Source organism: Aspergillus pseudotamarii, assembly GCF_009193445.1.
Source record: "Aspergillus pseudotamarii strain CBS 117625 unplaced genomic scaffold BDV38scaffold_7, whole genome shotgun sequence".
NCBI lineage: Eukaryota > Fungi > Ascomycota > Eurotiomycetes > Eurotiales > Aspergillaceae > Aspergillus > Aspergillus pseudotamarii.
In genome coordinates this window covers 544435-572150 of record NW_022475021.1, presented here as the reverse complement: position 1 = coordinate 572150, position 27716 = coordinate 544435, and the positions used below count along the sequence as shown (strand labels likewise).

At 49.4% G+C, this 27716-nt stretch overlaps 7 protein-coding genes across 7 annotated transcripts; 3 read left to right on the top strand and 4 right to left on the bottom strand.

Moving 5' to 3' along the window:
* Positions 1–433: 433 nt before the first annotated feature.
* Positions 434–2531, bottom strand: BDV38DRAFT_268442 (alpha-N-acetylglucosaminidase; the record flags this gene model as incomplete). Its single annotated transcript, XM_032056772.1, has 2 exons — positions 434–2328; positions 2516–2531. 2 exons carry the CDS (start codon positions 2529–2531, stop codon positions 434–436), a joined length of 1911 nt encoding a protein of 636 aa, XP_031917740.1.
* A 797-nt stretch (positions 2532–3328) lies between these two features.
* BDV38DRAFT_268441 (uncharacterized protein) lies at positions 3329–4693 on the bottom strand (the record flags this gene model as incomplete). The annotated part of the gene is made up of 1 exon (XM_032056771.1): positions 3329–4693. One exon carries the CDS (start codon positions 4691–4693, stop codon positions 3329–3331), a length of 1365 nt encoding a protein of 454 aa, XP_031917739.1.
* A 2395-nt stretch (positions 4694–7088) lies between these two features.
* On the top strand, positions 7089–8910 carry BDV38DRAFT_268440 (fungal specific transcription factor domain-containing protein; the record flags this gene model as incomplete). The annotated part of the gene is made up of 5 exons (XM_032056770.1): positions 7089–7287; positions 7335–7575; positions 7634–8162; positions 8209–8697; positions 8839–8910. 5 exons carry the CDS (start codon positions 7089–7091, stop codon positions 8908–8910), a joined length of 1530 nt encoding a protein of 509 aa, XP_031917738.1.
* Positions 8911–9635: 725 nt separating this feature from the next.
* Positions 9636–17394, top strand: BDV38DRAFT_279026 (uncharacterized protein; the record flags this gene model as incomplete). The annotated part of the gene is made up of 2 exons (XM_032058887.1): positions 9636–10274; positions 10321–17394. 2 exons carry the CDS (start codon positions 9636–9638, stop codon positions 17392–17394), a joined length of 7713 nt encoding a protein of 2570 aa, XP_031917737.1.
* A 294-nt stretch (positions 17395–17688) lies between these two features.
* Positions 17689–18809, bottom strand: BDV38DRAFT_190787 (uncharacterized protein). The gene is made up of 2 exons (XM_032052261.1): positions 17963–18809; positions 17689–17904 (listed from the first exon to the last, which is right to left on the bottom strand). The coding sequence occupies exons 1-2, from the start codon at positions 18425–18427 to the stop codon at positions 17752–17754; spliced, it is 618 nt and encodes a 205-aa protein (XP_031917736.1). The 5' UTR covers positions 18428–18809; the 3' UTR covers positions 17689–17751.
* Positions 18810–19773: 964 nt separating this feature from the next.
* Positions 19774–22319, top strand: BDV38DRAFT_237307 (LipA and NB-ARC domain protein). The gene has a single exon (XM_032053572.1). It carries the CDS (start codon positions 19987–19989, stop codon positions 22213–22215), a length of 2229 nt encoding a protein of 742 aa, XP_031917735.1. The 5' UTR covers positions 19774–19986; the 3' UTR covers positions 22216–22319.
* Positions 22320–22332: 13 nt separating this feature from the next.
* On the bottom strand, positions 22333–27686 carry BDV38DRAFT_237306 (uncharacterized protein). Its single transcript, XM_032053571.1, has 3 exons — positions 25839–27686; positions 25640–25794; positions 22333–25595 (listed from the first exon to the last, which is right to left on the bottom strand). The coding sequence occupies exons 1-3, from the start codon at positions 27379–27381 to the stop codon at positions 22344–22346; spliced, it is 4950 nt and encodes a 1649-aa protein (XP_031917734.1). The 5' UTR covers positions 27382–27686; the 3' UTR covers positions 22333–22343.
* Between the last annotated feature and the right edge of the window lie 30 nt (positions 27687–27716).

Genomic DNA, 27716 nt, shown 5'->3' with positions numbered 1-27716 from the left:
GAGATCTCGAGGATTCCGCCCTTGCATGTCTAGGGAACCAGTATTAATATCCCGTCGGATGAGCAATAGTTGAACTATAGTCTTTGGGCCATTTCTTGCGGCTTTTGCCAGTGCTGTCTCTTTTCCATAATACATTGCATTGACATCTACCTCAGGAATTCCTACTTACAGGTCTACTACGTCTTCATACCCCTCTTCGGCGGCAATGGATAATGCTGTTCACCCCATAAATCTCTCCATTTCAATTGTGAGCTCCATTGATGATCTGTATCTCCAGTCACTGTTGGATTGTGCTGTTGCATTCCATATAGCAACAACTTCACAGCGGCGAGACTTCCACTCCCAGCTGCTAGTGAAAAAGGGATTGATGTTCAAAACCCCTCCAATGAACATCAACATAATTTGATGAAGTCTAGTTCCTGGGAAGGTTGCCTCAATCTTGAACATGATCCCCAAAAATCGATGGCCAACTTTGCGACACATTCCTGAGGAGTACTTCAAGTCCTCTGCAGGAGGAATTTGGCCAAGATATACCTGGCTCCCTACTCTGCTTTTGCCACGACAACTCAAATTCTCTTAGCTTGCCTTCGAGTTCCGTCTCATTGTAGCTCGTCTGATCTTTCTCACCAAGATACTCCACGAAGATGGACCATCGAGGCTTGTAGTAAGAAGAGATAAGACCTGCCCAGGCCTTGGACGCATAATCGCTGATCTCCCCGGTAGGACCCCATAGAGTAATCTGATTTCGGGCATCATACTCAAAGAAGTCCTTGGATTCCATGGTGTCTCCCCAGTCCCTGGCACTCGAGATCCAAGTCGAAAGTGAGAAGTTCTCATTGCATGACAAGACTTTGTCAATCGCCGCTAGCAGATCAAGAAGCCGTTGGCTCTGCGACGTGATTTCCGCGGTTCTGTTCTCTCTTTCCGACTTCCATGCACTTATAAGGTCTGAATATACCTTGATAAAAGCATTTCCCATTAACTGACGCGTGATATCAACCATATCATATTCATATGCAGGGTTATGCCAGAGTGACGGCTCTTTCCCCGTCGCATTCATAAACAAAGCCCATACTTCATTCAAGACACTTGGATCATAATTAATAGATGTAGGAGTAGGAAAATGACCAACACGACCAACCAAGCCATCGATAGCCGGCGAAATCTCAAAGATCGACTTTGTAACTGAATATGTCGTGAGGTTAGTGTTATTATACACCGTCCTGCTCATCAGGTCCCACGCCGTATACAGTTCATTCGGTACTGAAAAGTTCCCAGAATATCGGCTTCTGACCCAATTTCGGAAATATGCCCGCGTATCAATCGGTTTCGCCGACCAAGCCTGGTCTAACAATAAATCGTAGACAACTTCGTTGCCTTCCTGGCCTTCCATGGTGAGCCCGAAGCCCACCAGCGAATCAGATTGATTTAAAGCTTCGATCGGATCCGATGTGACGTTCAGTACTTGCCCGTACATGCCCATATTCCCGCCGAAGTCGTGTAACTGGCACCAGATCCAGGGCTTTCCGAAATACGACTTCGTTCGCTGCCACTGCGGCTCCGACTCCGAGTAAAGGTCTAGAATGAGCATATCATCATTCCTCTCCACTCCACTCAAGTAAGCCGAGATTCGACTAGAATTCCAAAAGACCTTCTTATCATAAAACAACCACCCCTGCATCATCCATACCGCAGCGGGATTGGCAGCTTTCAAAGTCTGCCAGGTGTGGCGTGACAAGTTCCGAAGATACCCCAGCTCCCCAGAGGCAGGATTAATCTCATTAAACTGATCGAGCGCATAGACATGCGTGATGTTTCCAAAAGCACGCATTTGCCTCGAGATCACACTCTTCTGTAACTTGGCAAAGGTCTCATCAAGCGGACTCAAGAAGGACACTTCCGTAAACCTCGTCGGAAAACCCGACCACTGCGATCCATTTACCACGGTCGCATGCGGTCGAACACGTTTTATACCAGGCGGCACAAACCCTGGAAAAGCGGGAAGTACAGGAGTCATGCCTAGTTCAACAATTCGGTGGACAATTTTCTTCTGTAGCTGAAACTGGGCGTCGAGCCATGATATGTTGACGCCGTGGCCACCCCAGGAACCTTGGATGTTCCCGAGTCGGTTCCAAGCTTGGAAGGCTGGGCCACTGAAGAATGGCAGTATCTCCTCGTCAGTCATTCCGACCTCTCGAAGTGAGTCGAGGAGAATCTTCTCGTAGCCGACCCATGCGAGGATTAGATTTACGCCTCGCAGGGCGGCCCAGTCGAGTTCTAGTTCCCAGTCTTCCCACGTCCAGAAGGCAGTTGTATACGAGAATGTCACTGAATGATGCACGTATCAGTACAAGTGCGTTTTATTAATTCAAAGCTGAATCTGAATCGGCCATGATCAAAGAGATGCTTACCTGGGTTGAGATGGTACCGCCATGTGACAATACTTTCACCTTTCAGCGGCACATCGAGTTTGGGAAGAGATGCTGGTACAGTATGTAGACGACTACCGACAAACCAGTAGATATCCACATGGGCGATGTCACAGAGGTATCGATGCAGACTACGTGGTTTGTTAGCGGAGCGGTTTATGGTAGAATTGCAGGTTGCGGTTGAAGGTTAAATACCCTGCGGCAAGCGCGCTTCGAGAATTCCCTTCCACAAGAATTGAGCCATTCGTCTGTGTTGATACCGTATACACATCACGATGGCGGTTTCCAGTGGTGGATGTATGTGATGAACTGTTCAAAGAGAACACGAAGTGGCCAACCTGATCTGGTAGTCTCCTTCGAACCAGATCGATGATCCCCTGCGTCGGATGCTGTCCACCGACGGCGGCAGTGGTTATTAGGAGAAACCTAGTCAGTACGATCAACAATAGTGTTGGATGCAACATCTCCTTTTAGCTTGTCTATGGCCTTTTGTCGGGTTACCCAATTTCAGATTTGACAATGGTTTACTTTCATGACACGGAGGCAGAATGTCGCAAAGTTGTGGTGGTTCTTGCGGTAGATGAAGGTTTGGTCCTGGAAGTGGTGAGCGTCCAGGGCGCTCCACCGTTGTAGGTTCGGTAGTGATCAGTCTTTTTACAAAGTAAAGGTCTGGAAATAAGTGAATCGTTCATAGAGCGAATGCATTCACGGGGTCAGGCGAGGGTCTTAATGTCAACTGCGTAGATTAGGGTTCATGGATTGACGTAAGAGATGCCAAGAGCACAAATAAACAGAATGGAATGACGTCTTGTAACCAAGAGGTTGAATCATCACAGCAATGCAGCGTCCGATAAACTAACTGGATCGAGATAAAAATAATTATCACAGGTTTTCGAGCCCTATCCAATATACTCAACCAACTCCTTCCACATCTCATCCTCTGCCAAAGCCTCAATTTCACTCTCATGCAGACAAAAAAGGCCCTCTATACCCTCTCCATGCAACATCGGAGCAATATACGACGAACAAGGCAAAGGCTGGAATGTCGGTCTCCTCATCAGTCCAGGCTGCCCGAGCGGCCCGAAATCTGGAGCCTTAACATGCGCAATAGATGAGCAGGAAAAGTCCGTCTGCGGGTTGAATGACCCGCCATAGGCGATATCCGATTTATCCGGCTCGTTCGCGATGAATGTGACATAGCTACGGAGGGCATATTCATTGCTGATTTCCTGTACGTCTTTGCGGAGGAGCGAAGCAAGCCGCGAGAGGGAGCTTTCGACGATGTCTTCGAAAGTAAGGCGCGTATTGCAGACGCGGACCATATGGCCTAAGTAGGCCGGAGTGAGTCTCATGATACGACGGAAGTCGACGGCTCGGCTAAGCTTCGAGATTGCGGTGGGAGTTTGGAGTTTCTTCAGACGGATGATCGTGATCCGTTGCCAGCAGAACGCAGTGACAGCATCATTTAAAGAGAGGGACTCCGTAGAGGGATCGAAATCTTCTGGTTTACTGTTTGCCAGAGCTCTGATCTTATTCACCGAGCCCACTGGGAAGGAATAGTACCTCCATTTGTAAGGGGCTAGTACATCCGATGGTGGGGGTGCCTTCATGATGACAGGCGGTTTAAGCTCTCTATGATCGAGCAGGGGCTCATCTGCGCCGAGCAATCGAATCAAAGAACGACGATCGCGGTTCCCTTCGTGGAGCTGAAAGAGAGGGAATTGATCCCCACGCAAAGCGGTGGCCAACAAGTTTATGATTTGGAAAATCCCCGTCCCGTCAATGATATTGTGCTGCGCAGCCACATCCAGCAACAATCCGCCGCGAACAATATTTGCCTGGAAATCTAGAACAGGAGCCGGGTCCTCCTCTGTGTCCTGGTAGGCTTCCGGAAACGCCACTCGTGAGCTCAACAGGTGCCCTGGCAACATGGATGACGGCCCCCGGGCGGCGCATAGCTCGTCATATGAAGGACATTCGGTGGTGCGATCTTGGACGCGTACGAAGACGTGGTCCTCAGATTCCCATTTTTCGCAGCTTGTGACCTTGAAAGTCCCGGAAGTTCCAGCACCCCTTCCCTCATTGATGACTTTCCCAGACAGATACGGAAATGTCTTCATCACGAGGCGAACAGCGCGCTCGATATCCTGAATGGCGGCTTCGCGCTTATCATCCTGAACAGGGAAACATATCGACATATGACTGTAACTTTTGAGGACCGGAAGTTGACCGATAACATCCTGCACATGTTCGAAGATACCCATTCTGATGATTTCAACCCTCGCTGTGACGGACAGCGGACCCGGAGATCGGTGTGGTTATTTGGAGCTGGTAGACGGTGAACTCAAGAGAAGATCAGTAGGCTAGAAGAAAACGGCTATAATATCTGGAACTATCCAGCTCCAACATAACTGGAACGTTGTTTGTTTTGTAAGACTAGACATGGTTGTAGAAATGGATTGGAGCGACCGTCATCTGTTCGACAAAGACTCTAATACTAATATTTGAGAAAGCCCGAGCCGCCGGAAACTCCGATTCTAGTGACGAGTAGTCACTGCAGCTTAAGTCAATATTAAGACGTGGATATGAGTTTATTGCCGTGAGAACCCATGCATGTAGGCTATCTCCATATATACGAGTTCTTATATGTGTTGACTAGACTGTCTAGTCCATAGCACAAGTTCGTGGCGATTTGCAAACCCTAGGGCGAATGAGCGCCATTTCCCGTGCTTTACACGTGTTCAAGAAATTCGAATTTAACATTCGGTTGGCAGCTACAGTACAGGTAATAGAGCGTCCTCTCTAATGCGTACTGGCGCACTGGCGCCATGCGATGCATTGATAGTCGCTCGTGGCTTGTTTGATCGCCAGCCGCGCATCGAACTTGGCATTCGCTTGCCAAATCATGCGAGCATGCAATGACTCACTGCTCCAGGAGCCCCCTTGTCTTTTGCATGAACGAGTGGACAGACATTTGTCCTCTTTGGCCACGAGGGACGTGCTTGCGGAAGAGGCCTGTGGAGTCTAGATCCTGAAGAGATTTATTGCGAGGTCGTACGCATATCATTCATAACCTGGAATGTCTTTCCTCCTTCGGGTCATCTTACCCGGTCGAGATTAACGAACGACACGCGTTTATTCAATGTCCCACCACGCCGTATCAAGTATAATGACACAAAGACACTCAATAGATACTGGGACATTCATGTACTGTTACCGGAAGTACATGTTTGTTGACCTTATTGACCTGCCAAGCACGACCGATCACCAATTGGCCTAGAAAGAAAACCTGGCACTGGCGCCATAGTGGCAAGCAGTGCTGGCTGTTCAATTGCTGGCAGCTGGCTCCAAGGGAGGAACAAAGAGTCACCCATATGGCAGCGACCTAGGCCTGTCCCACCTAGACAATATGTGAACTTCAGTGTATGAAGTAGGTATGACCAGACTCTTCTAAGAAATTCGGCCAGCGTGGTGTGGAACAGTGCGATCTAGAATGTTCTGCAACGTCCAGACCATTCATGCTAGGCTTGTGGCTTTGGAAAATGCACAACAGCTGCTTTTCTGCGAACAACTTGAATAGTGGCGAAGGCGTCTACTTCCTCCCGTGCTTGTGCTTGAGCTTTAATTGGTAAGACACGAGTTCGTACTACCGATTCTGATCAAATCAATACAGTGTCCTTCAGACAAACGTTCCAGCTGCATTACATGATACTGCTCGGTCGGGGCAGATGATAACGCAGAGCACAGAGTTGCGGTCGTCTGCTGAGATATGCTGTGGCTTCATGTTACTATTCCGAGCCATAAATTAGATATTCAACCCCAGAATGGATCGGATCGTAACCACAAAGCGCCTGGTATGGGCAAGTGGGACGCGTATGAATGCCGATGAACAAAATTAGTTCAATGCCTGGCATTTGCGTTAGCTTCCAATGTTAGTAGAGAGGTCGTATGACACGCATGAAAGGTGTGTGCGAATCATATATAGGGCCGTTGAAGCGTGGGTGTTCATCTACAGGGGGTACATGCTCACTTGACCCGCGTTTTCTGCCTGAAGATAAGCGCTTAGGATTCTATAGTGGCTTAGAGGACGACATCCCCTGTTATGGCCAAGACGCAAATATGTTCAGCCAGCAGGGGCCCGTCCCGAAACAGCGTGAGCCATTCAGCGTAATTCTGCTGGGGGCGTTTAATTAGTCTATTTTCCAACCCACTAGGCATTTGGTATCACCGTCGCGCACCAGTTAATACGCTTGGGCAACATAGCTGCGGTGTTGCCTTGCGATGCCGGCTGGGATGAGACCTGATAATATCGAAAATTGCAATCCAATTGTATGTTGGGTTGAATCAAGATCCATGTGCGAAACAGGGTGAGATGAAAACATGGAGGTGTATTGCAGATGGTTTCATTATATGTCAGACCAGACGGGCGATGTAGCCCGCTTCTTGGATTTGGTACTGGACGGAATAAGTTCATATATTCCCGCACAACAGGCTGAGCCGTGGATCTATCCCAGACAATTGCTCGCATATGTAAGTGCCCCCCGTCGGCAAGCCGAATCGCAGCGGGGAGGACTTGCCTGTTCTTCAGCAAAGTATCGCTGCATCGCAACAGCCACAAAGCATTAAGAGCATATATTTTTGATCCCTGCGGAACATAAAATGGTGACTACGCAGAGTATTTCCCGACAACGACCTGGTTCCGCCTGCGAGGAATGTCGTCGACGCAAGGTCCGCTGTGACCGTCGGCGCCCACAATGCCAAGTGTGCTTTGAGACTGGGATCGATTGTAAGATAAGCACCACGAGACTTCCACGGGGGCCGCGAAAGGGTCAGCTACGTACATTAAGAACACGAATCGGTAAGTCTTGTTCGACGTCGGCAAAGATTGATGCTCATATTGGCCAGCTGCTCTTGAACGATGCCTGGCGGATCAGCATCCGGGAATCAATCAGCAAATGGCAGGGCTGTTTGATGGTTCTGGAGTTGAATGTGATTCTGAAGAAGATTCTCTCCGTGATAGAACTACACTGCCTGAACAAATTCCCGAAATATGTTCCGACGATCAGCAAGGAGGTGGGTCGCCACGGTCCCCCAACCCTCAGTCCCGATCATGCGGACTAGTCTCCGATCTAATGCGCGCAGATCTGTAAGGCGCCATATCGTAAGCTTGACACCTTCCCCAAGTTGTATACTAACCCTTACAGAGACCAATTATACTTTGATCGTGTGCATCCCTTTGCTCCCATGTTACAGCGCTGGCGCTATCACGTCTGGGCGAAACAGCCCAGGAAGAGCGAAGCTCAGGTATGCCTGCAGTATGCCATGTGGACGGTGGCCGCTTCCTTATCGGCCCATTTTCAATGTCTCCGAGACACCTTGTACCAGGAAACGCGCCGGATGTTGGATGCCATGGACCTCCAAAGCCCCATTGGCGGGATAGTAGCAGTGGAGCAAGCCCAGGCATGGGTATTGGTTTCTGTTTATGAGTACATGCAACTGTCACCTCAGCAGGCTTGGATGAGTGCTGGCAGATGTTGTCGGTTGGTCTTGGGTATGCGGCTGTATGAGATAGACGATCCTAATAGCCCGGTAACAATAGCTCGAGAGCATGAACCGAACTTAGTGGATTGGACTGGGCTGGAGGAGCAGCGGCGAACTTTTTGGATGGCGTATTCCCTGGATCGCTTTATCAGTTTCCACAACGCGCTGCCATATACCATAAATGAACAGCTGGTATGTCATATTATCAAAAGGGACATTATGCATCTAATCAGAGCAGATTGCGACTCGGCTGCCAACATCAGAGGAAGACTTTCAAGCTGGTCATCCTGCAGCAACCCAGTTTCTGTCGGAAGTGATGACGAGCTACGCAAGCAGCCATAGCTCTAACGGCCAAGCATCCTTTAGCGAAAGCGTCATTATAGCCACAATATGTGGCCGAGCACTCTTGCACAGACAGCAGTCGGCGGTGGAGCAGATGAATGGAGATTTGGCTGATGGACTGTGGACTCGGCATCAATGGTTGCACGAAATGCTCACCTATCGGATCCAGGTGCTCTCCGTGTCAGCTCATGTCGACCCAATGCTCATTTTCGCGAGGACTGTAGCGCAAACCTTGGTTCTGTTTCTACATAGCGTATTAGAGGGGATAACATGGACGACAGGCGAGCATTTGCTAGGTATCTTCGAGTACGAGCGTCTTTGCGTGATGGCGGCGCACGAAGTTGTTAGCTTAGTAAAGCTACAGGGGCAATTAGGATATTTCAAGGTACTCTGCCCATATGACTAGCCAGAGAATGTTTATTGACAGTTATAGGTGCATCCATTGACCCCGATCCCGATCATGATGTGTACCGAGTTCTTCACAGCACATGCGCATCTTGATGACTCCTTTGATATCATGCTACAGGAACTGCATGAGTGCCTGCAGGATTTAGATCGAGTGAAGAATCTGAGCCAGAGTCCTGGGATACCTGTTTAAGATTCAGAGTGGTGCCTTCTAATGTCATAAACATACCTGGAGGATATCGACGTGTCCCACTAGTTCTGTCCGTTTGGTGCGGAACAACGCATTTGATTATATGTTAATAGTGATCATCTAGGGTATGTATGACCTGGATGGATAATAGGTAGTCAGCTCCAGTTAGTAGAAACGGCCCTTTCATTCTAAATAGGCTTTATCTTTCTTGATCAAAGTAATATTGTATGATGGCTCTATGTAAGAATGGCCTGTGCCCCGCACGCTGGGCGTATGCTTTGCTGGGATTGCTCCGATGGCATCAGTATCAGTATTCCAAATACCCACGAGAGATATGCATCTGGCAAGAAATCAGCAGCAATAAAAGAGGGGAGAGTAGCCACCGTGTGACATTGGGCCAACTATCACTGGCCGATAGACTGTTTGTGCATGTTCATTGTTTGAGACTACGAATGGGTCAGTCAGCCACCCCGAGGAGATGACCCGACGATAAACTCCGTCCGGCAATGGCTTTCGCTAAAGCGATATTAATACACTTGGGATAGACCAGGCCTTATCCAGACTAATAATCAACCAGTGTATTTGTCTGGAGCTTCGGTCAGATGGTGGCTTGACTCATGGCAGGAAACAAAAAGTGTCTCATTTGGACAGTGTTATAGCCTCCCACCCCGGCCCTCGTTTTAACTTCTCCATGTTAGTGAGGCGCCATTATCGGAACTTTAACTAATATGGCAAGCCAACTGGAGCCTCAGGCTGGTGGTAACACTGTCCTCATCTTCGGCTGTCAATGTGTCTCGTTCAATGTTGAAGACTTCCTCCGTCTCCGGGCTACTGTCCTGGATACACCAGAGCATCGCTGGATCCAAGATGTTCTGTCAGAACTGCCAGTATACTATCGCACAGCAGCGACGACGTATGTTCAGAAACTGAAGACGATCCCCGGGACAGAGCAGCTCCGCGACTTAGCTGAATGGTTCCGCACAGGACAAGTGCCGACTGACAGCTTTCCATTGCCATATATCCAACTTGCCCCGCTATTAATGGTAACCCATTTCACGGAATACTGGCATTATCTTCGCCTTAGGCACCCTAAAGGCCCAACTTGTGCCAGTGATCTATCGGCAAAAAGCAAGGTCGTGGAGATTGCAGGGTTTTGTATTGGGTTCTTAAGTGCTGCTGTTGTTTCAGCCGCCAGTAACCAGGAAGAGTTATCAAAATATGCCGCTGTCGCTCTAAGGCTAGCAACATTGATGGGCGCCCTTGGCGATGCGCAGGAGAGAGAAGAGGAGTATACGTCTCTTGCAACCGTATGGAAAGGCGTCGACATAGGGAAAAGGTTGCCATCGGTTTTGGAGACATTTCCGGAGGTACGTCCATTGACCGATACGGGATCACAGTAGTTGACAAAAGTAGTCATATGTCACCGTACGATTCGACACCAATCGGGTTACCATCATGACCCCACGTCGGACTATTAACCAGTTAGAACAGGAGTTGCAACAAGCTGGATTCGTTACGACAAAAGTCGAATTCAATGGCAGATATCACTGGGCTGGACATGAGGATACATTGCATGCACTGAGCCGCATGTGTGATAGCGATCCAACCTTGCAACTACCTGATGCCACACAGTCAGTTGTTCCCACGCGGCCCAATATGGCGATGGGCTCTCCTAAAGGCCCTCTTCATGAGTTAGTATTACGGTCAATCCTAGCACAGCAGTGCCAATGGTTTGATACGTTCTCCAAGGTGTACCAAGCTCATTTGGAAGATACTCCATCACTCATCGTTGAATTTGGACCAGAGCGGTGCATCCCGCCTACATATATGCGCAAGCTACAGGGACGCACCGTGCACTTTGCAGATCTCGATTTGAACCCAGTCTCGCGAACTTCACCTTTACATCAGACACCACGGACCTACGATAGCGACATTGCCGTAGTTGGCATGGCCTGTCGCGTAGCGGGTGCAGATGACCTGGAAGAGTTTTGGAGGTTACTCTGTTCCGGGGAGTCACAGCATCAAAAAATGCCTCTAGAGCGATACCAGAACTATGAGACACCGTGGAGACTGAGTGCCATCCGACCTTGGTTTGGAAACTTTGTCCGGGACATAGATGCATTCGATCATAAATTTTTCAGAAAAGTGCCAAGGGAGGCAATGTCCCAGGATCCCCAGCAGAGACTGCTTTTACAAGTGGCATACCAGGCCTTGCAACAGTCGGGGTACTTCCATCAGTCCAACATTAACAAAAATATTGGGTGCTACATTGCATCCTGCACCGTGGACTATGAACACAATGTCAATTGTCACCCGGCTTCCGCATATTCTGCCACCGGGTTACTTCGGAGCTTCATGGCTGGTAAATTGAGCCATTACTTTGGGTGGCGGGGTCCCGCATTTTGTGTTGATAGCGCATGTTCTGGGTCCGCTGTCGCACTTCATCAAGCGTGCCAATCGATAATACAAGGAGAGTGTACGGCCGCACTGGTGGGTGGTGCTAATGCTATAATGAGTCCTTTGGCGTATGACAATCTTGCAGGAGCTTCATTTGTGAGCCCCACAGGACCTTGCAAGCCATTTGACGCAAAGGCGGATGGGTATTGCCGTGGGGAGGGATTTGCTGCAGTCTTCATTAAGAAGGTGTCGGATGCCTTGGCAGATGGTGATATTATTCTGGGAACAATCGCATCTACTGCCGTCCAGCAGAACAATAACTGCACACCAATTGTAGTTCCCGATGCATCTTCTCTTGCCGGGTTGTTCACGCAGGTGACTGCACAGGCGCACCTCCGCCCTCGCGATATATCAGTCGTTGAAGCTCATGGAACTGGTACACAGGCCGGTGACCCTGCAGAATACGTCAGCATCAGAAAGACCATTGGGGGCCCACAGCGCACTATTAAATTAGCTCTCGGATCTGTCAAAGGCCTGGTCGGGCATACTGAAGGTGTGTCCGGGCTGATTGCACTGGTGAAGATCTTGTTGATGATAAACGAGGGCATGATTCCGCCACAGCCAAACTTCCGCACTCTGAATCCACATATTGAGGCATCTCCAGATGATAATATGCATATTCCAGTCATTCTCGAACAATGGAGGGCAGACTTCCGTGCAGCACTAATCAATAACTACGGTGCATCGGGGTCCAACGCATCTATGGTGATCACGGAAGCTCCGTATGCGTCAGAACAAAGGATGCCCTCTGCAAACCATGTTTCCAGCTTCGCTCTTCCAATCCGAATATGCGCTTCAGACGAGTGCCGACTCAGTGACTGTGCCAAACGGCTGTGTGAGTTCCTCCATGATCAAGCGATATCAGCTGCACCTGCCACAGACTTGTGGAACCTATCCTTTAACATCTGTCGTCAGTCCAATCCCACACTAGACTCGCAGGTAGCCTTCAGCTGCTGCTCTCAATTGGAGCTTACGTCAAAGCTAGCCTCCATAGTTGGTGGAAACACGAATCACAGTTTCAGGCTTGTCAAAAGCCCTCTCCCAGTGGTATTGTGCTTTGGTGGCCAGGTTTCTAATTTTATAGGCTTGGATCACACCGTATATGATTCCGTCTCGCTACTTCGTCACTACTTGGATCAATGTGATTTCCAGGTACAGTCCTCTGGATACAGTAGCCTTTTCCCAGGTATCTTCGAGCATAGCCCCATTACGGACCATGTCCAGTTACACCTCCAACTCTTTTCCTTGCAGTACTCTTGTGCTCGGTGCTGGATTGATTCGGGGCTAGCTGTTGCAGCTGTTGTTGGACATAGCTTTGGTGAATTGACCGCACTATGTATATCTGGCGCTATATCACTTGGCGATACAATCATGCTGATCGCTCGTCGGGCGACTATCATTCGTGATGGCTGGGGACCTGACCACGGCGCTATGATTGCAGTGGAAGGGAACAAGAACGATATTATGCGTCTTATAGACGATGCTTTTCGCAAGGGTCCTCCCAATATCGCTCCAGCAACGATTGCTTGCTTTAATGGCCCCACCAGTTTCACGCTGGCGGGAGCCAAGGCTGCAATTGATGCCATCCAGGAAACTCTGAAAGCCCCCTCATATGCCAGGCTTAAGTCAAAAAGGTTGTCAGTTACGAATGCCTTCCATTCGGGCTTAGTTGATCCTCTGTTGCCCGCCCTCGAGGGCGTTATGGCTGGGATACATCCTCAACAGCCGAATATACTGTGTGAGAGGGCAACGAAGAACGCGTCCACAGCTACAGTCGCGCCCAACATGGTTGCAAACCATCTCCGACAGCCGGTCTACTTCCACCACGCAGTACAACGATTGGTAGAAAGTCATGGCCCATGTGTATGGTTAGAGGCCGGTTCCGATTCCACGATCGCATTCATGGTCAACCGGGCTCTTGCATCTTCTTCAGGACATCACTTCCAAGCCGTGAACATCACGGGTGACCGCGGTATGCAAAGCTTAAGCGATGCAACGGTCAGTCTCTGGAAGGCAAGTGTATCGGTAGCCTTCTGGGCCCACCATCCAAAACAGTCGCGACAATACGCGCCTATCCTTCTACCACCGTACCAATTTGAGAAAAGCCGACACTGGTTGTCGAATAAAAGGCTTCCTGGTCCTTCTCACGAAGCGAGTACCACACCTGCAATTAATGCGTCGCCTTTACGATTCGTCGGATACCAAGATACCGAGCAACTAGTTGCCAAATTCAGCATCGACACTGCTCATCGGCAGTACCAGGAATCTATCGCTGGACATGTCGTTGCACATACTTCGCCAGTTGCGCCTGCGTCTTTTATGCTAGATTATGTTGTCGAAGCACTACGCAGCTTACCGGAATGCAAAGGGAGAATACCCCAGGTATTGAACGTCACAAGCGATGCGCCTCTCTGTCTAGATATGTCCCGAGAACTGTGGATTGAGTTGCACGCGCAGGATACCCATAAGCATATATGGGATCTAAGGTATCTGAGCGAACAACTACAAAGGGGACCACGGTCACAAGTCCTCCACTGTTCTGCCAGATTCATTATGTTTGAGCCAGACGATGCACAGATACGTGGCGAATTCGCCAGGTACAGTCGGCTGGTCAGTCACGGTCATTGCGTGGAACTTTTGAAAGACCTGAATATAAGCGATATAATTCAAGGGCGGAATGTCTACCGGATATTCGCTGAAATTGTAGACTATTCTGAGCCTTACCGCGGGGTGCAAAAGCTCGTCGGAAAGGATCATGAGTCAGCAGGTAGAGTAATAAAGCGGTATACCGGCCAGACATGGGTGGATACATATCTATGTGACTCATTCAGCCAAATAGGTGGATTTTGGGTCAACTGCATGACAGATCGGGCACCCTCCGATATGTACCTAGCCAGTGGCATGGAGAGGTGGATGCGGTCACCAGTATACGCTGACCCTGCTACCCCTCGACCGGACACATGGGATGTACTAGCAAAGCATGAACGAGGAGATGACTGCTATACTAGTGATATCTTCGTGTTCGAGCCGACAACAGGACAGCTCGTCGAGATTTTCCTGGGCATGCAATACACTCGAGTCAAAAAGGCAGCCTTTTCTAAGATTATTGACAAATCCATACGACAATGTGCAACACGTCCATCTGACGCGGACAAGCTTGAGGCTACAGTGCCGCACGCAGCAGTCTCTGTCCCGCAGGCTGCTGAAACCAAGTCTGACAGCAGTGGGCCTAAATCCAGAACTAACCTTACAGCCCGTGTTAAGGCAGTTGTAGCCGATTTCTGTGCCATGAACCCCAACGAAATCACCGAGGACGGTAATATGGCAGACGCCGGAGTGGATTCTCTCATGGCGATGGAACTCGCTCGTGAGATAGAGAAGGCCTTCCACTGTACGTTGCCTGCCGCAGATGTTATGGAGGCAGATACATTCCGGGAATTGGTCGGTTGCGTCAAGACAGCCATGAGACAGTGTGATAGTGACGAGCAGGACAATTCCAGCTGGAGCTTAGAGGAGATAAGCTTCAAAGATAGGAGCCCTGGTAGGGATTACAACACTCCCAATACCGAACCCGCCACCAGCGTTGCGTCAGATACTCCAGATCTCAAGCTACCATTGCGAAGTGTGTTAGAGGCATTCGGAGAGACCAAGGCGCTCACCGACCGTTTCCTGGCTGATAACAAGTGCAGCGGTCGTATAGAAATATTTGCCCCGCTGCAGATTAACCTGTGTGTGACATTAACACTAGAAGCATTTGAGCAACTTGGTTCTTACATCCGCACTGCGTCGGCTACCCAGCGTCTCGACCGAATACTGTTCGATCCACAGCATCAGGAACTCGTCGAGTACCTCTACAAGAGACTTGAAGAAGCAAGGCTTGTTGACCTAGACGGCAACACTGTCATCCGCACAGCCATACCAGCTCCCAGTAAATCTAGTCTATCAATCCTAGAGGAGATTAAGTACTCCTTTCCCGAGTATGCCGGGGCCAGCAAACTAGCATATTTTACAGGCAGCAAACTGGCTTCTGTATTGCGCGGTGAACAAGACGGCCTTCAGTTGATTTTCGGTACCAAAGAGGGTCAAGAACTGGTATCATGGATGTATGGCGACGAGCCGCACAATATTGTGGGGTATATGCAGATGTTAGACTTCATTAACCGACTGATACGGAAGGTCGCCCTGGCAGGAGCAGATGTGGGACCTCTGAAGATTCTGGAAATGGGAGCCGGTACTGGAGGTGGCACAAAATGGTTTCTTCCCGTATTATCAAAGCTTGACTTTCCGGTCGAGTACACCTTCACCGACATCTCACCAGCATTTCTCGCGCAAGCTAGACGACGTTTCAAAGACTATTCATTTGTGTGTTATCGTATTCATGATATTGAGAAGCCCCCGCCCGATGACCTCGTCGGGACACAGCACATCATTATAGCCAGCAACGCAGTTCATGCTACATCCAGTTTGCAAGAGTCCATGCGACACATGCGGAAGGCCCTGAGACCAGATGGAGTAGTTCTAATGTTGGAAATGACGCGACCAGCGTTCGCAATTGACATCGTATTTGGCCTCTTTCGCGGGTGGTGGGTTTTCAACGATGGCCGCAACCATGCCATTACCAACGAACACCGTTGGGAGACAGATATGCACACGGTAGGGTACGGCCATGTGGACTGGACAGATGGTCATTCACCGGAGGTCAGTGTACAGAGAGTCATCTTCGCCACAGCGAGCGGGACACAAAGTGAACGCTTGCCGCTCGGCAGCCCTCTACAGAAAGTGGACCCAGGACAGCGGGTAGATAACACCTGGCGGAGGAAAGTGACTGATGGCTATATACGACAGAGCATTGAGAATTTCACTCCGCCTGTGGCTTCACACAACGGCTTTCGGTCAGATGGGCAGGTCGTACTATTAACAGGGGCAACCGGTAGCCTGGGTAGCCATATCGTGGCACATCTCGTTCAACAAAGGTCTGTGAAGACGATATTCTGTCTGAACAGGAGCAAAGCCAATGAGGAGCCATTCCGAAGACAGACAACCGCACTACAGAAGCGCGGGATCTCCTTAGCCGCTCATGAAATGGGTAAAGTGAAGGCAATGGCAGCAACTATCTCTCAGCACAAACTAGGGCTTTCCTCAGAGCAATATGGCACTCTCAAGAGCACTGTGACCCATATTATCCACAATGCTTGGCCAATGAATGGAGGTTCGGAGCTATCGAGCTTCGAGAAGCAATTCCAAGCAATGCGTCATCTAGTGGACCTCGTGAGCGACATCGCCTGCCATCGTTCCACGGACTCGAGAATTAGGTTTCAGTTTGTTTCCTCTATTGCTACTGTCGGACATTACCCCTTCATCACCAGTCAGAAATATATCCCAGAGCAATCAACAAACATTGAGTATGTATTACCCAATGGATACGGTGAGGCGAAGTTTATCTGCGAGCGAATCCTCGAAGAGACTCTCCAGCGACATCCAAATCTCTTCCAATCTACGATAGTCCGGCCAGGCCAGATCGCTGGTTCTTCCGGGAGTGGGTGCTGGAACATAGCGGAGCATTTCCCCGCCATTGTCAAGTCAGCACAAACACTCAGGGCGCTTCCGGATCTGCAAGGAGATCTCTCATGGACACCTGTGAATGACATTGCCGCCAGTCTAGTGGAGTTATTGGTGACTGACAATACACCATATCCGGTGTATCACTTGGATAACCCCGTCCGTCAACCGTGGCATGAGATGATACGCATTTTGGCCAGTGAGCTTAGTATTCCCACCAGTAACATTGTCTCATTCTCTGAGTGGATGCAACGAGTCCGCAGCTTCCCAGGATCAAGAGAAGATAATCCAGCAGGTATGATGGCCGACTGGCTGGAAGAAAACTTCGAACGTATGTCCTGTGGCGGGGTTTTGTTGGAAACCACAAGAGCGAGGGAACGTTCGTCGACACTGGCTGGGGTCGGCCCGGTCAGTGAGGAGATTACTCGGCGGTATTTGCATCGTTGGAAGCAGTGCGGGTTTTTGCATTAGATGTTCGATATCCAGTAGAAGCTAATATAGCCCTACTAATTAAACATATTTCGCATTGTGTGCCTCGGGTTGATACAGTTGGGGAATATCTGTAATCCACAGGAATTTGTCGCATTAATTCGACTAACTTGTTTGGGTGGTTCTTCTACACATGATTACGCATGATTGAAGGTAATCCATTAGCGCTAGGCCATACTGGGTAAGGCTGTTCGGCTCTGAAGAAATTAAATGGCTCGGCGACAAATGAATATTTTCAGGCATTTCACAAAGCCAGCGATATTTACTTTACATCTCGTGGCATCCACCCTGAGTCGTAGAATATACACCATCCTTTAAGTTCCTTATTATCACCAGTCATTAACACTTGTTGAACCGAACAATGGTGTTCCACTTATCGTCGTGGAAATCCTGACCAGAGAAGGTCTGACCTCCATGCAGACAAGTGTTTTTAATCAGTTGCGCGCCGTCGGCAATGTTGTTGAAGCTGGGTAGGACTTTGGTAAAGGTATTCTATAATTCATGTCAATATGTGCTGCTGCAAACAAGCACAGCGCGTGGAAGTACTTACATCATTACACCACCAAATAGCCGATGACCAGGAACAGCTGACCTGACCACAGCTGCCAGGGCCAGGTCCTCTCTGAGGCTTGCCAGGAACACTTCTCAAGTACTTGATGCCTCGGTCGATATCGCTCTCATACGCAGAGGGGAATTTGCCACAGACAACATCGCCACGCTTGGCCAAGTGCGATGAAGTGTCTTCTTCCTCCGCAGTGTGTTCGGCAGGATGGTCACTCTCAGGGACAACGGTGGCGAACTCGGCTTCGTAGTTAGGGTTGATCTCGCGCAGTTGAGACAGGACTTTCTCGACGGTGCCATTCAGAACGACCGTTGGCCCGCCGGGGGTCGTCTCGACTTCCCATGAGAACTCCTCAATGCTATATCCCTCAATGGGGGACTCATCGGCTTGCACCTGATGAAGGGTTAGACAAAATAGTGCAAGCTTAAGGTAAACAAGCCACCGCTCGAACATACCTGAGTAATAAGGCCAGCAGCCAACAACCAAAGGAAATTAAAGGATTTCATGATGGGGTTCTTTATCGTCTTGGTAGGATCGAAGAATTGAGCATAAGCAAACCCTGTCCTCTGGATATTTTTACGCCTTTATAGGAACGTCCTTGCGGCTATGCGTCCAGGTAATTTAACCTAGGGTTACATTGTTGTAGTGGACTAATTGTTCACTAAGCTACTAGTTGGTTCAAAGGAAAGTCTGAGAGAGATGAAGATGGGGGTAACATGAGAAAGTAGATGCAGGACTAAGACATATTCAGGGCCCAGGCTTTGGCAAGTGGGCCACTAGCTCTATTGGAGATCTAACAAGGCTGATTAGCCACAAATGTCTCCATCAGCAGAACGCACTAACGATCATCGCAATATCAAAGATGAATTTTCTGTCGTTTTGATAAGTATTGAATGAGCGCACACTCACTCGCGTTTCACGGCAATGGTCTTGCATGTTATCTTCTTGCATGTTAGCCATCTTATAGACCCCCTACGATAGGGTTTAGAAGCAGCAGGAGTTATGTAGGCCCAGTGGGTCAAGATCCTAATGGGAACTTGCTTCCTCACGAATCATGAGGCATGGTGCCAATAGATCGAAGTAGGGTGACAGATACTCTGTGCATATTTCCTTTTTCAGACAGTAACGGGGCATCTATATCTGCTTTTTCGCTTGTACGTCCATTGAGAACCAACAAAACCCCAACGGATATTCAGATATCGCGTGAGAAAATGCTTCACTCGACCATAAGCGAGACTAACTGGGTATCGTAGACCCACTATCTCGTTCCCACTCCCCACATAGTGTCTTACTTCATTGGGGGCGGAATCGAAGTCTGAGGCCTGAGAGATGAGCAGAGAGGAATGTTGCTCTCTCTCTCTCTTCAGGTGGGTCACCAATCACACTATGTCATGCTGTCTGGCCAATCTTGACTCAATTGCCATGTTTGGAGCTCACTGATTTTGGTAAGGTTTGGGAAATCACGAACGTCCAAGCGCATTTCCAGGTAATGGGAGGGATACGTCACTGCGGCCAGATCGTTTCCTGCAGTTTCGTTCCGTTGGATGCTTCGTGAGTGTAGGAACCCTAGTTACTGCCAAAACCACCAACAATGCCAGCCTGAGTTCATTGACAGTTATTTCGGTATCCATATAACCGGACTATCCAGAACCCGAATTAATCACACAACAAAGAGGAGTAACCCTTTAAGTAGACGGACATCCGAGACTGAGGGAGTTTGCCCAGATGGAGATAGGTACAGGCTGACTTCAAAGAAAAAAAAAGCCTACGCATTCAGATGATATACCATAGATAGCACATGCAGTAGTGGTTGGCGAACCCTCACTTGTTCGGTTATGGCCCGATGTCCATACTATGGTCAGTCCCAGAGGGTTTGTGCACATAGTTATCAAGATTGACTAGGGAAATGGAACTAAAAAGATAGAATGTTACTTATCCTCAACATGGACATTCGCTAAGATTCCCACAAAATCATCACCCACCAATCTCGTCTGGCACTGCCATAGAAATGCATGCTTTATGACTATGCACAACTCCGTCTGACTCAGCATGTGCATTGGGGTTTCACCAATGAGAAGCCACCAGGCTCCCCAGATCGACATCATGATGTTTCTTATCTTATCAACGCCAATCACTTCCACTTGCACTCAACTTTTCCCCTTTTCATCATCCATACAACCACCACTGACTATAAAAAGAGGGTCAATAACAACCAAAATGCAACAATGGCCACCCACCAACCCATTAAACGGAAACCCGTCGCCCTACCTCCCCAAGAAACAGGAGTTATCCTCACCACCACACCACGACCACGAACCTCCAACGGAAAGACATCAAACACAACCACCACACTAACACTGAGACCAACAACTAGCAATGGAAGACCACCGGAACTATACGCACCACCACCACTACCACCACCACCTTACTCCCAAAGTCCCAATGCAGCACCCCCAATACCAAAATCCCCAGTTCACTTCCGACCGTCGCCCCAAACCACCCTCTCAACCCCACCCCTGCGCAATCACAAAAGCACCCCCAATCTTCGCAATCCGCCATCCACCATCCTCCGCTCCGCAACCGACCTCCCAACCCCGGGCCCAAACGCCATCCAAAAAGCCTACGGTGAAGTCTCCCACTTCCTAGGAGGTCTAATCGCCCACCCAACAGAATCAACCCGCCACTACACAATCCTCCGCCACTCCCACGGCATAGTCTTCTACCGCGGCAGCACGACCTCAATCGCCGTATCCATTTTCTCAGATACACCCCTCCCACAGGACAGAACATACTTCCTCCAAAGTCGCGGCTGGACCGGGAAAACCGGCATGAAAGCCAAAGCCCTTTTCCGTCTAACAGACGACTGGCTAGACGTGACCCCCTCATTCGCGCTGCGCGCAAACCAAGTTTCTTCGGGCGACGAACGCGCCTGGCAAAGAGACATTAACAAATTCCGGAAAAAGGCACCCTCGAAACTACTAAGCCACAAACTCCGCGAGACCATTGTTGCAAGAATCCCCGCCGAAGCAGGCGACGGCTACTTCCAATTGAACCTCTGCCAGTCCGCGAAGAAAAAGGTCCTCTGTTCGAGTCCCGTCTTCAGGGTGTTAAGTACTTCGCTAGACCCCAGTTCATTACGCGGCGCAAGCCTATCAACCATGCCGCTCGAAGTCGGCGCAATGGTCCTAAGTACATACGCACAAACAGCAGCACAAGCGATCCTTAACCCTGTCACGTCAGCAGTCTCAAATAGATTATCACCCTACAAACCAGGCACAGTCACGCAAACAGCAGCAGAAACAGCATTCTCCCTAAGCGGAGTGGAAGATCGCGTGGCGCGCATAAGGAATCCCAGAGACAACGATGATTCAACCCCTACCGACGAGACGCAAGGTCGAGCGAGACAGATCCAAGAATACCAAAAGGCCGCCGCGCTAGAAAACGGCCCGCAATCCCCCTTCCCAATGGACTTCAAAGCGCGCATCCAGCCCCAAACTCACGGACAATTCGGCGACACATCGCGGTACACACTTACCAAAGTTGCAGATGCAGTGTTGGACAAGTTACGCGGATACTTCCTCGCCTGGGTGCGCTATGACCTCGATAGGAGACCGTCAAATTCACCTCCTAAATCACCTGCTCAGTTCCCAAGTTCACCATACACTCCTTACAATCCCCAGGACACGGCATATCTAACCCCATCCAATTCCCAAGACCCCCAATCCCAAAGCCAGAAAAGCCCCTGGTACCCAACAGTCCTATCCATCAACCCCCTAAACCCATCATACCAGGGCCGAGTAAACCTGGCGACAGCGATGCAAAAAACAACCCTCCTCCGATTCATTGATGAAATCCACATCCCAGCTACGGCCAGGGTGCAAGTCCGCGTGATGTGTTTTCTGCGACCGGATATCCCTCCTCCGTCTCCGTCTGGTATGACGGAGCAAGATCTTCTGATCGCGCGAGAAAGGGCAGCTGAGGCGGAAGTTCTGGCTGATGCGTGTGATATTGATTGTGCGCAGGGGATTCTAGAGCATCCGGCGTGGGGGCCGGAGGTGTTTGGTGGTCCTGAGCGGCAGGGAAGCTGGATGGATCGGACGAGAGAGGGGATGGAGAATGCAAGGACGCGAGCAGAGAAGATGGTTGACAAAGTGCCGCTCCATTGGATCGGCGTCCGGTCGGCAACGGCGGAGATGCGGGATCGACAGCTGGAGGTTAATGGGTTTTATATTGTCCGGTAGTCGATCTGGTTCGATGTTTGTTTGTGTATATTGCTTTGTATTATATGTGAATAATTGTATAATAGCCATCTATCTTTCTAGGCAGTAATATGCGCACATAGGAGATAATAAAATTGACGTACATACATTCAAGCCACCGCATTATCAAACCTCCATCCAATCCTTCGGACATACTCACTAGGACTTGCCTTCCACTTCCTCAACATGGCTTTGACTTCATCGTTGAGTACCAGCTCCGCTGAATCGAGACGTGAAACCAGGATTTGGGCCAGCTGGATCCTCAACGTACCATACAACAAGGTATGTTCGTTGGTAGGCCCATCTCCAAGGAGCAAGGCACAGGACAATATCTCTGCGCCTTCAGGGCATTCCATCACCTCTTCCAAAAGCTTGAAATCCGGTAACAAGGTCGGATCCGCCACACACCTCTCAATAAGCTGCAGCACACGACGCACAAACTCTTTGTCCGGCTCCTCTACGAACGGATTTACCTTTGGTGAGGGGAGAAGCGTGACCTGCAATTCCAGCCATGAAGGGAGCACCACGGGCTGGCGATCCAGACTATTCAGCCACTTCTCCGTTCGGAGGGATTCTACATCAGCTGCAATCTGTTCCAAGGTCCTCTGATAGGGCATCTGGTGTTGTATGCGGTATTCCGTGTCCGTATACCCACAAGATGTACCTTCGAGTGCTTGTAATCCCTCCATAAGGAAGTCCGTCGAGACTACAAACTTGGCCTGTTCTGAGGCGAACTTGATAGGATGTCTCACAACGACTGCCGCACGCTCGGCATACTCAGCCATTAGGCTCACCACGGTAATTCCGTTGGGGACTTTTGATTCCGTAGTTTCATCGAGAAGTTTCTGTAATTGCTCAAACGGCGGCCAGTTTCGACAGAAGTCCATGTATTGGCCCCAGTGTTTTCCTGCGTTTGTCTGTCTATATTCAGGCTCCCGCTTCGCGATCGTTTCGGTGACCTTGACTAGCTCCGGTTGACGGATGTAGGATAGTGCGTAGTTGCGGTGGCGGAGGAGGAAGGACGCAGGAAGGTAGTCTACCCACTTATCCAGGATATCGTCAATGATTTTAATGTGGAACGGTCCAAAGTCGAAGGTCTTCAGTACACTTATGTCCGCAACATTCCGACTGACAAAGGCCTTCATCCAACGGTTGTGCTGACGGGTCGACTCGTCCACCAACGGGAGCAGAACCTTCTCTACGTACTCTGCCCTATGTTCCTTAGGAAGCTTATGGTACGCGTCCCCAACGAACAAGTTAAGGGCGGGGCGTTCATCTGTCATCGCAACAGTTGGAAGTTTACCCCCGTTCTCCGCATTTACCCAGTCTGCCTCACTGATCGGCTCTACTTCTCCGGGCCCTGCGGCTTGGATAGCAAATCCGGCGATGGCGCTGAAGATCATCTGTGTGTCAAACACTTTGTCAAAGAGAGACAGAACAGCTGAGACGGCCCGTGATCGAACATCAATATGACGACTTTCATTGAATAGGACCTGCAATATAGATATGTTCATCGTAGTTGGTAGGAAGGTTGCTTCTGCGAGGATTTCACCCAGCATTTTGACTGTGGTAATCTTGACAAAATGCTTCGGCTGATTTGCAATCTCGTTCTGGTCTGAAGCATTTTGATTATCCTGTCTTTGATTCTGTTCCAGGTTTTGCATGACAAACTTGGCAAATTGTCCAATAAATTCTTTGGCCCGGCCTGGTTGAAGTCTCTTACCAAGGCCTATCAATCTCATGTGTCTGTGATACGATGATGCGTCTGGAAGATGTTGTATGACTCGATTTACAACATCAATAGCTAGTTCCGGTCGATCTGAAAGCCCTAAGAGGACAATAACATCAGTCACACTGGTCAGGATAGTCCCATAAGAGGTTGACGTCGGAGAAAGGCCTCCAGCATTATCCAGTAGAGACATTGCCACATCTCGTAGTAACCTAGCTGGGATTGCCTTGATGAATTTTCTAAGGGCTTGTGTGGCTCTCTTCCTAGCATCGGTGCTATCCTTGCTTGCGTACGTCACAAAGCGATCATCCAATGAGACTGGTGGATATCTTACGGATCCCTCGTTGGGGAAAGGACTAGAGATGAGTTGCCTCTGATCCCCGTTGTTATGTAAGAAGAGAAGAGAGGACAAAATCACAGCCTCCTGGCATTCGAGAAACGGCTTGTCAAGCTTGACCGCAGACATCCAACCTAGTGTCCAAATAGACAGTGGATCAACCATAGCTTCCTCCAGCGACAATAGGACGGTCTTAGACCCAGGTATTTCCCCATGCATACGACAATACAGCAAGGTGACAGGAATATTCGTTGGCTCTTCGTCCGCCTCTCCCTCAGAGGATTCACACCTAGGGTCCCACACAAAGATGTCATGGGATCTCGCGTCCCGGTCAAGAAAGCTAGTGTTTGGTGTCCGAGTATCTTGGTCAAGGACCGCTGCTGCCTTAGGCATATTTAGTGTTTCAGCCAAGCCGCGAAGCCATTGTCGAAACACCTGTAGCTGCTCAAGATCCTGCTGGCTTTCAGACGCATAGTTTCCTAGTTCGGAGTTGTAGTACTGAAAGAGGTTTAAGAGATTCGCTTTGCTTTCCTCTTCTCCGATTCCAACGTATGATTCAATAGCGTAGCGCAAACTGTCGACCCACTCGTTCCTGGGTCTGACATGTGGTTTAGGCGTCAGTGTATCATGGAATGGGGCTTTCACAATATCTTCCACTCTATTCCGGAGATAAGGTGCTGCATCTTTATGCTGTAACGCACAATGTGCCCATTTTCTGTCAGGCACGAGATACTGGATCGGAAGCCCCTTAGGCCAGCCCTTCCCGAGACGGCTGACAGCAGGGTCAGTGTTGGTGCGTATTTCTTGCCACAATTTGTCTCTTCCCTCTGCAAGTTTGTCCATGAATATAACAGCAGCTTCCACCGGCTGTGCAGGACATGCCAAGTTTGCTAGTAGGCCACTTAGCCTGTTCTGGTCGGTCATTGATTCTTCGCCAGGTTGCACAACGCGCTCGTATGTCAGAAATATGGGAATAAGAGGGTTCAGGAGCACATTCGCGAGCTGTAAATGGTTACCAAGTGGTTGATACTGTTTCAGCCCTCTTATTCGGCTTTCCACGATCTTAGATGTAAATTTAAGCAGTCGGTTTATAGAAATGATTTTACCGCCAGGTTCTTGACTAGCAAGGAGCACGACTTCAAGGACATTATCCAATGCCTTGTTTGCTCCTTGTACAATGTCGTTGAGCTGTGATAAAGAAGTTGGCCTGCAGGCTGGGCTAATACCAACGCATGAGATAAGACTTATGGCGTCAGAGCCTAGGATTTTGTCCTTCATCAGATCCGGAAATACGAGCTACCTGGGTTAGCAAGGTTAAAGGAACGGGAGGCTTCACATACCGGATCACGCATAAACCTCTTTGTCCACTGTACCACTGAAGTAAAGATGTCTACAGAGGACGTCGCAAGAGCAGCATCAATAGCTGCTCCCGCCCATTTCAATCGATGTTCATGATCTCTTCCTCGCTTGCCTTGTTCCTGCATCTCCTTGATCGCTACTTACATCAGCCTTAGTCGCTAAACATATCATCCAACATACCTTTTTGAGTAAAGGGAAGGCCATCTGTGTCTGTCATTCCTACTTCCCAACCGATCTTTAAAAGGCACTGGTTGATCCAGCTCAGAGTCTGCACTTCTGGTGGTGTGGGTATGAATTCTTCACAACCGTGAATAGATAGCATTCTGTCAAACAGATATTGTCCGTCTGTATCCGGTAGTACTCGTAGAGTCTTAAAGTCCCATATGGGAACGAGCTTTCGTTCTCGCTCAGACGGAGGAGACACGTCAATGTCGAACCTCAGGTGCTCTGAATGTCCACAAAACAGTCTAATAAACTTAAATCTCTCCGACGGCGCAATCTGTTCCAGTAGCTCAGTGCCGATAAGAGGACGATCATATTTAAGATTTTCTCTTGGGTCGGAGGCGTAGCGGATCAATTTGGTCATTAATGACTCCAAAGCCATCTCGTCACCTGTGGTTGGCCGGGAACTAGAAGGGCTTCTTGTAAATCGTTCTACAGTCGATTCAGTATTGTTACCAGTGGTCCCGCATCGAGCTATAGACCAGCAGCCGATAATCTCCTGAAACAGGGGCTCAGTAAGAGTACCATTCCACATGGTACGCGCCCGCCGCAGCCAATACGGTGTCATGTGTTGAAGAAATATTGTGATATAGTTGGATGGCAAATTCTTCCGACACGCCAGTCTCAGTGCCTTCTTTATGTACCCCTCCCGAGCACTTCCTGCCATCAAGTCAAGTAGGGAATTGTCAGACATCACATGATACAGGTCTAAGCAGAACACTAGACCCGGAGGCGTTTCGGATGGAAGATCCCTTTTGACCAGGGGAGTATAGGGTTTGGGAGAATCAATTAAATCATGCACACGATCTTTTAATACTCTCACTTGTACTTCCAGGGGCACTGAAATATGGCCGAGAGCAACTTGTCGTACAAGATCTGCGTGCGAGCGACCCAACTTCTGAACCAACCACGCTAGCAATGGCCCTTCCGGCAGGCCTGATAGCAATTCCTTCAAGAAATTGGAGCTGCACAACGGATACAAAGGTCGCAGAAGAAATGGTGACAACCCAGAGGGACTCTCACGTTGCAAGAGACGAATGAGATCCTCCACGCAAGTCGATAAAATCTCGGGGTCAGACACATGCTGACACTTTGCAATGGATTTGAATACCAAAACGACTTCCTTTACTGAGAGTTCACTGAGCAGATTCCTGATCCCCTCCGCGCCGCCGAGGGCATCCCACCCTTGTATTTTCCATTCCTTGCGATGGAAGACACGCGCTAACGCTCGAATGCCAGCCTCACGTACCCCATGGGAGACTGGGTCCTTAATCGCAGCTTGCAGTATGTCCGGGACAACCCGCAGGGAAATGGGCAGCCAAACGCCGTACACGACAGGTGGCAGAGCCTCCGCATATGTCAGTTCTAGCAGGCAACGGTTGAGTTCATAGACCTGATCAACCGACGATTGCTCCCTAATGAGGCTGCGAAAGTGTGCTACCAGAGCTGGAAACTCATGTCGAAGGAAGACTTTCGGGTGAAATGCGGTATTCACATTCATGATGTTGTGTGCCTGACAAGCATTGTAAGCTCCCGACTGACATGCGACCGTCTAAATATGTACTAGTGGGTCAATATCAGCAGGGAACTCAACCAGCCATAGTCTCTTATCTTGAGGGTAGCAGGCAGCGACCGAGTGGTCTCACCCAATCGAGTTCGCGATTTGGTGTTGGGATTTTGCTTGGTGACGTCGTATTATGTATCGTTCTTCCTAGAGCGCCAGACTCCCTTTCGGGAAAGTGCCGAGGTCATACCAAATATTTGCATCATTTGCACATTTTGCATTTGTTTGTAAGGGCGTCCAGTCATCTGTGCTCTGCAGGACTAGTTAGTAGT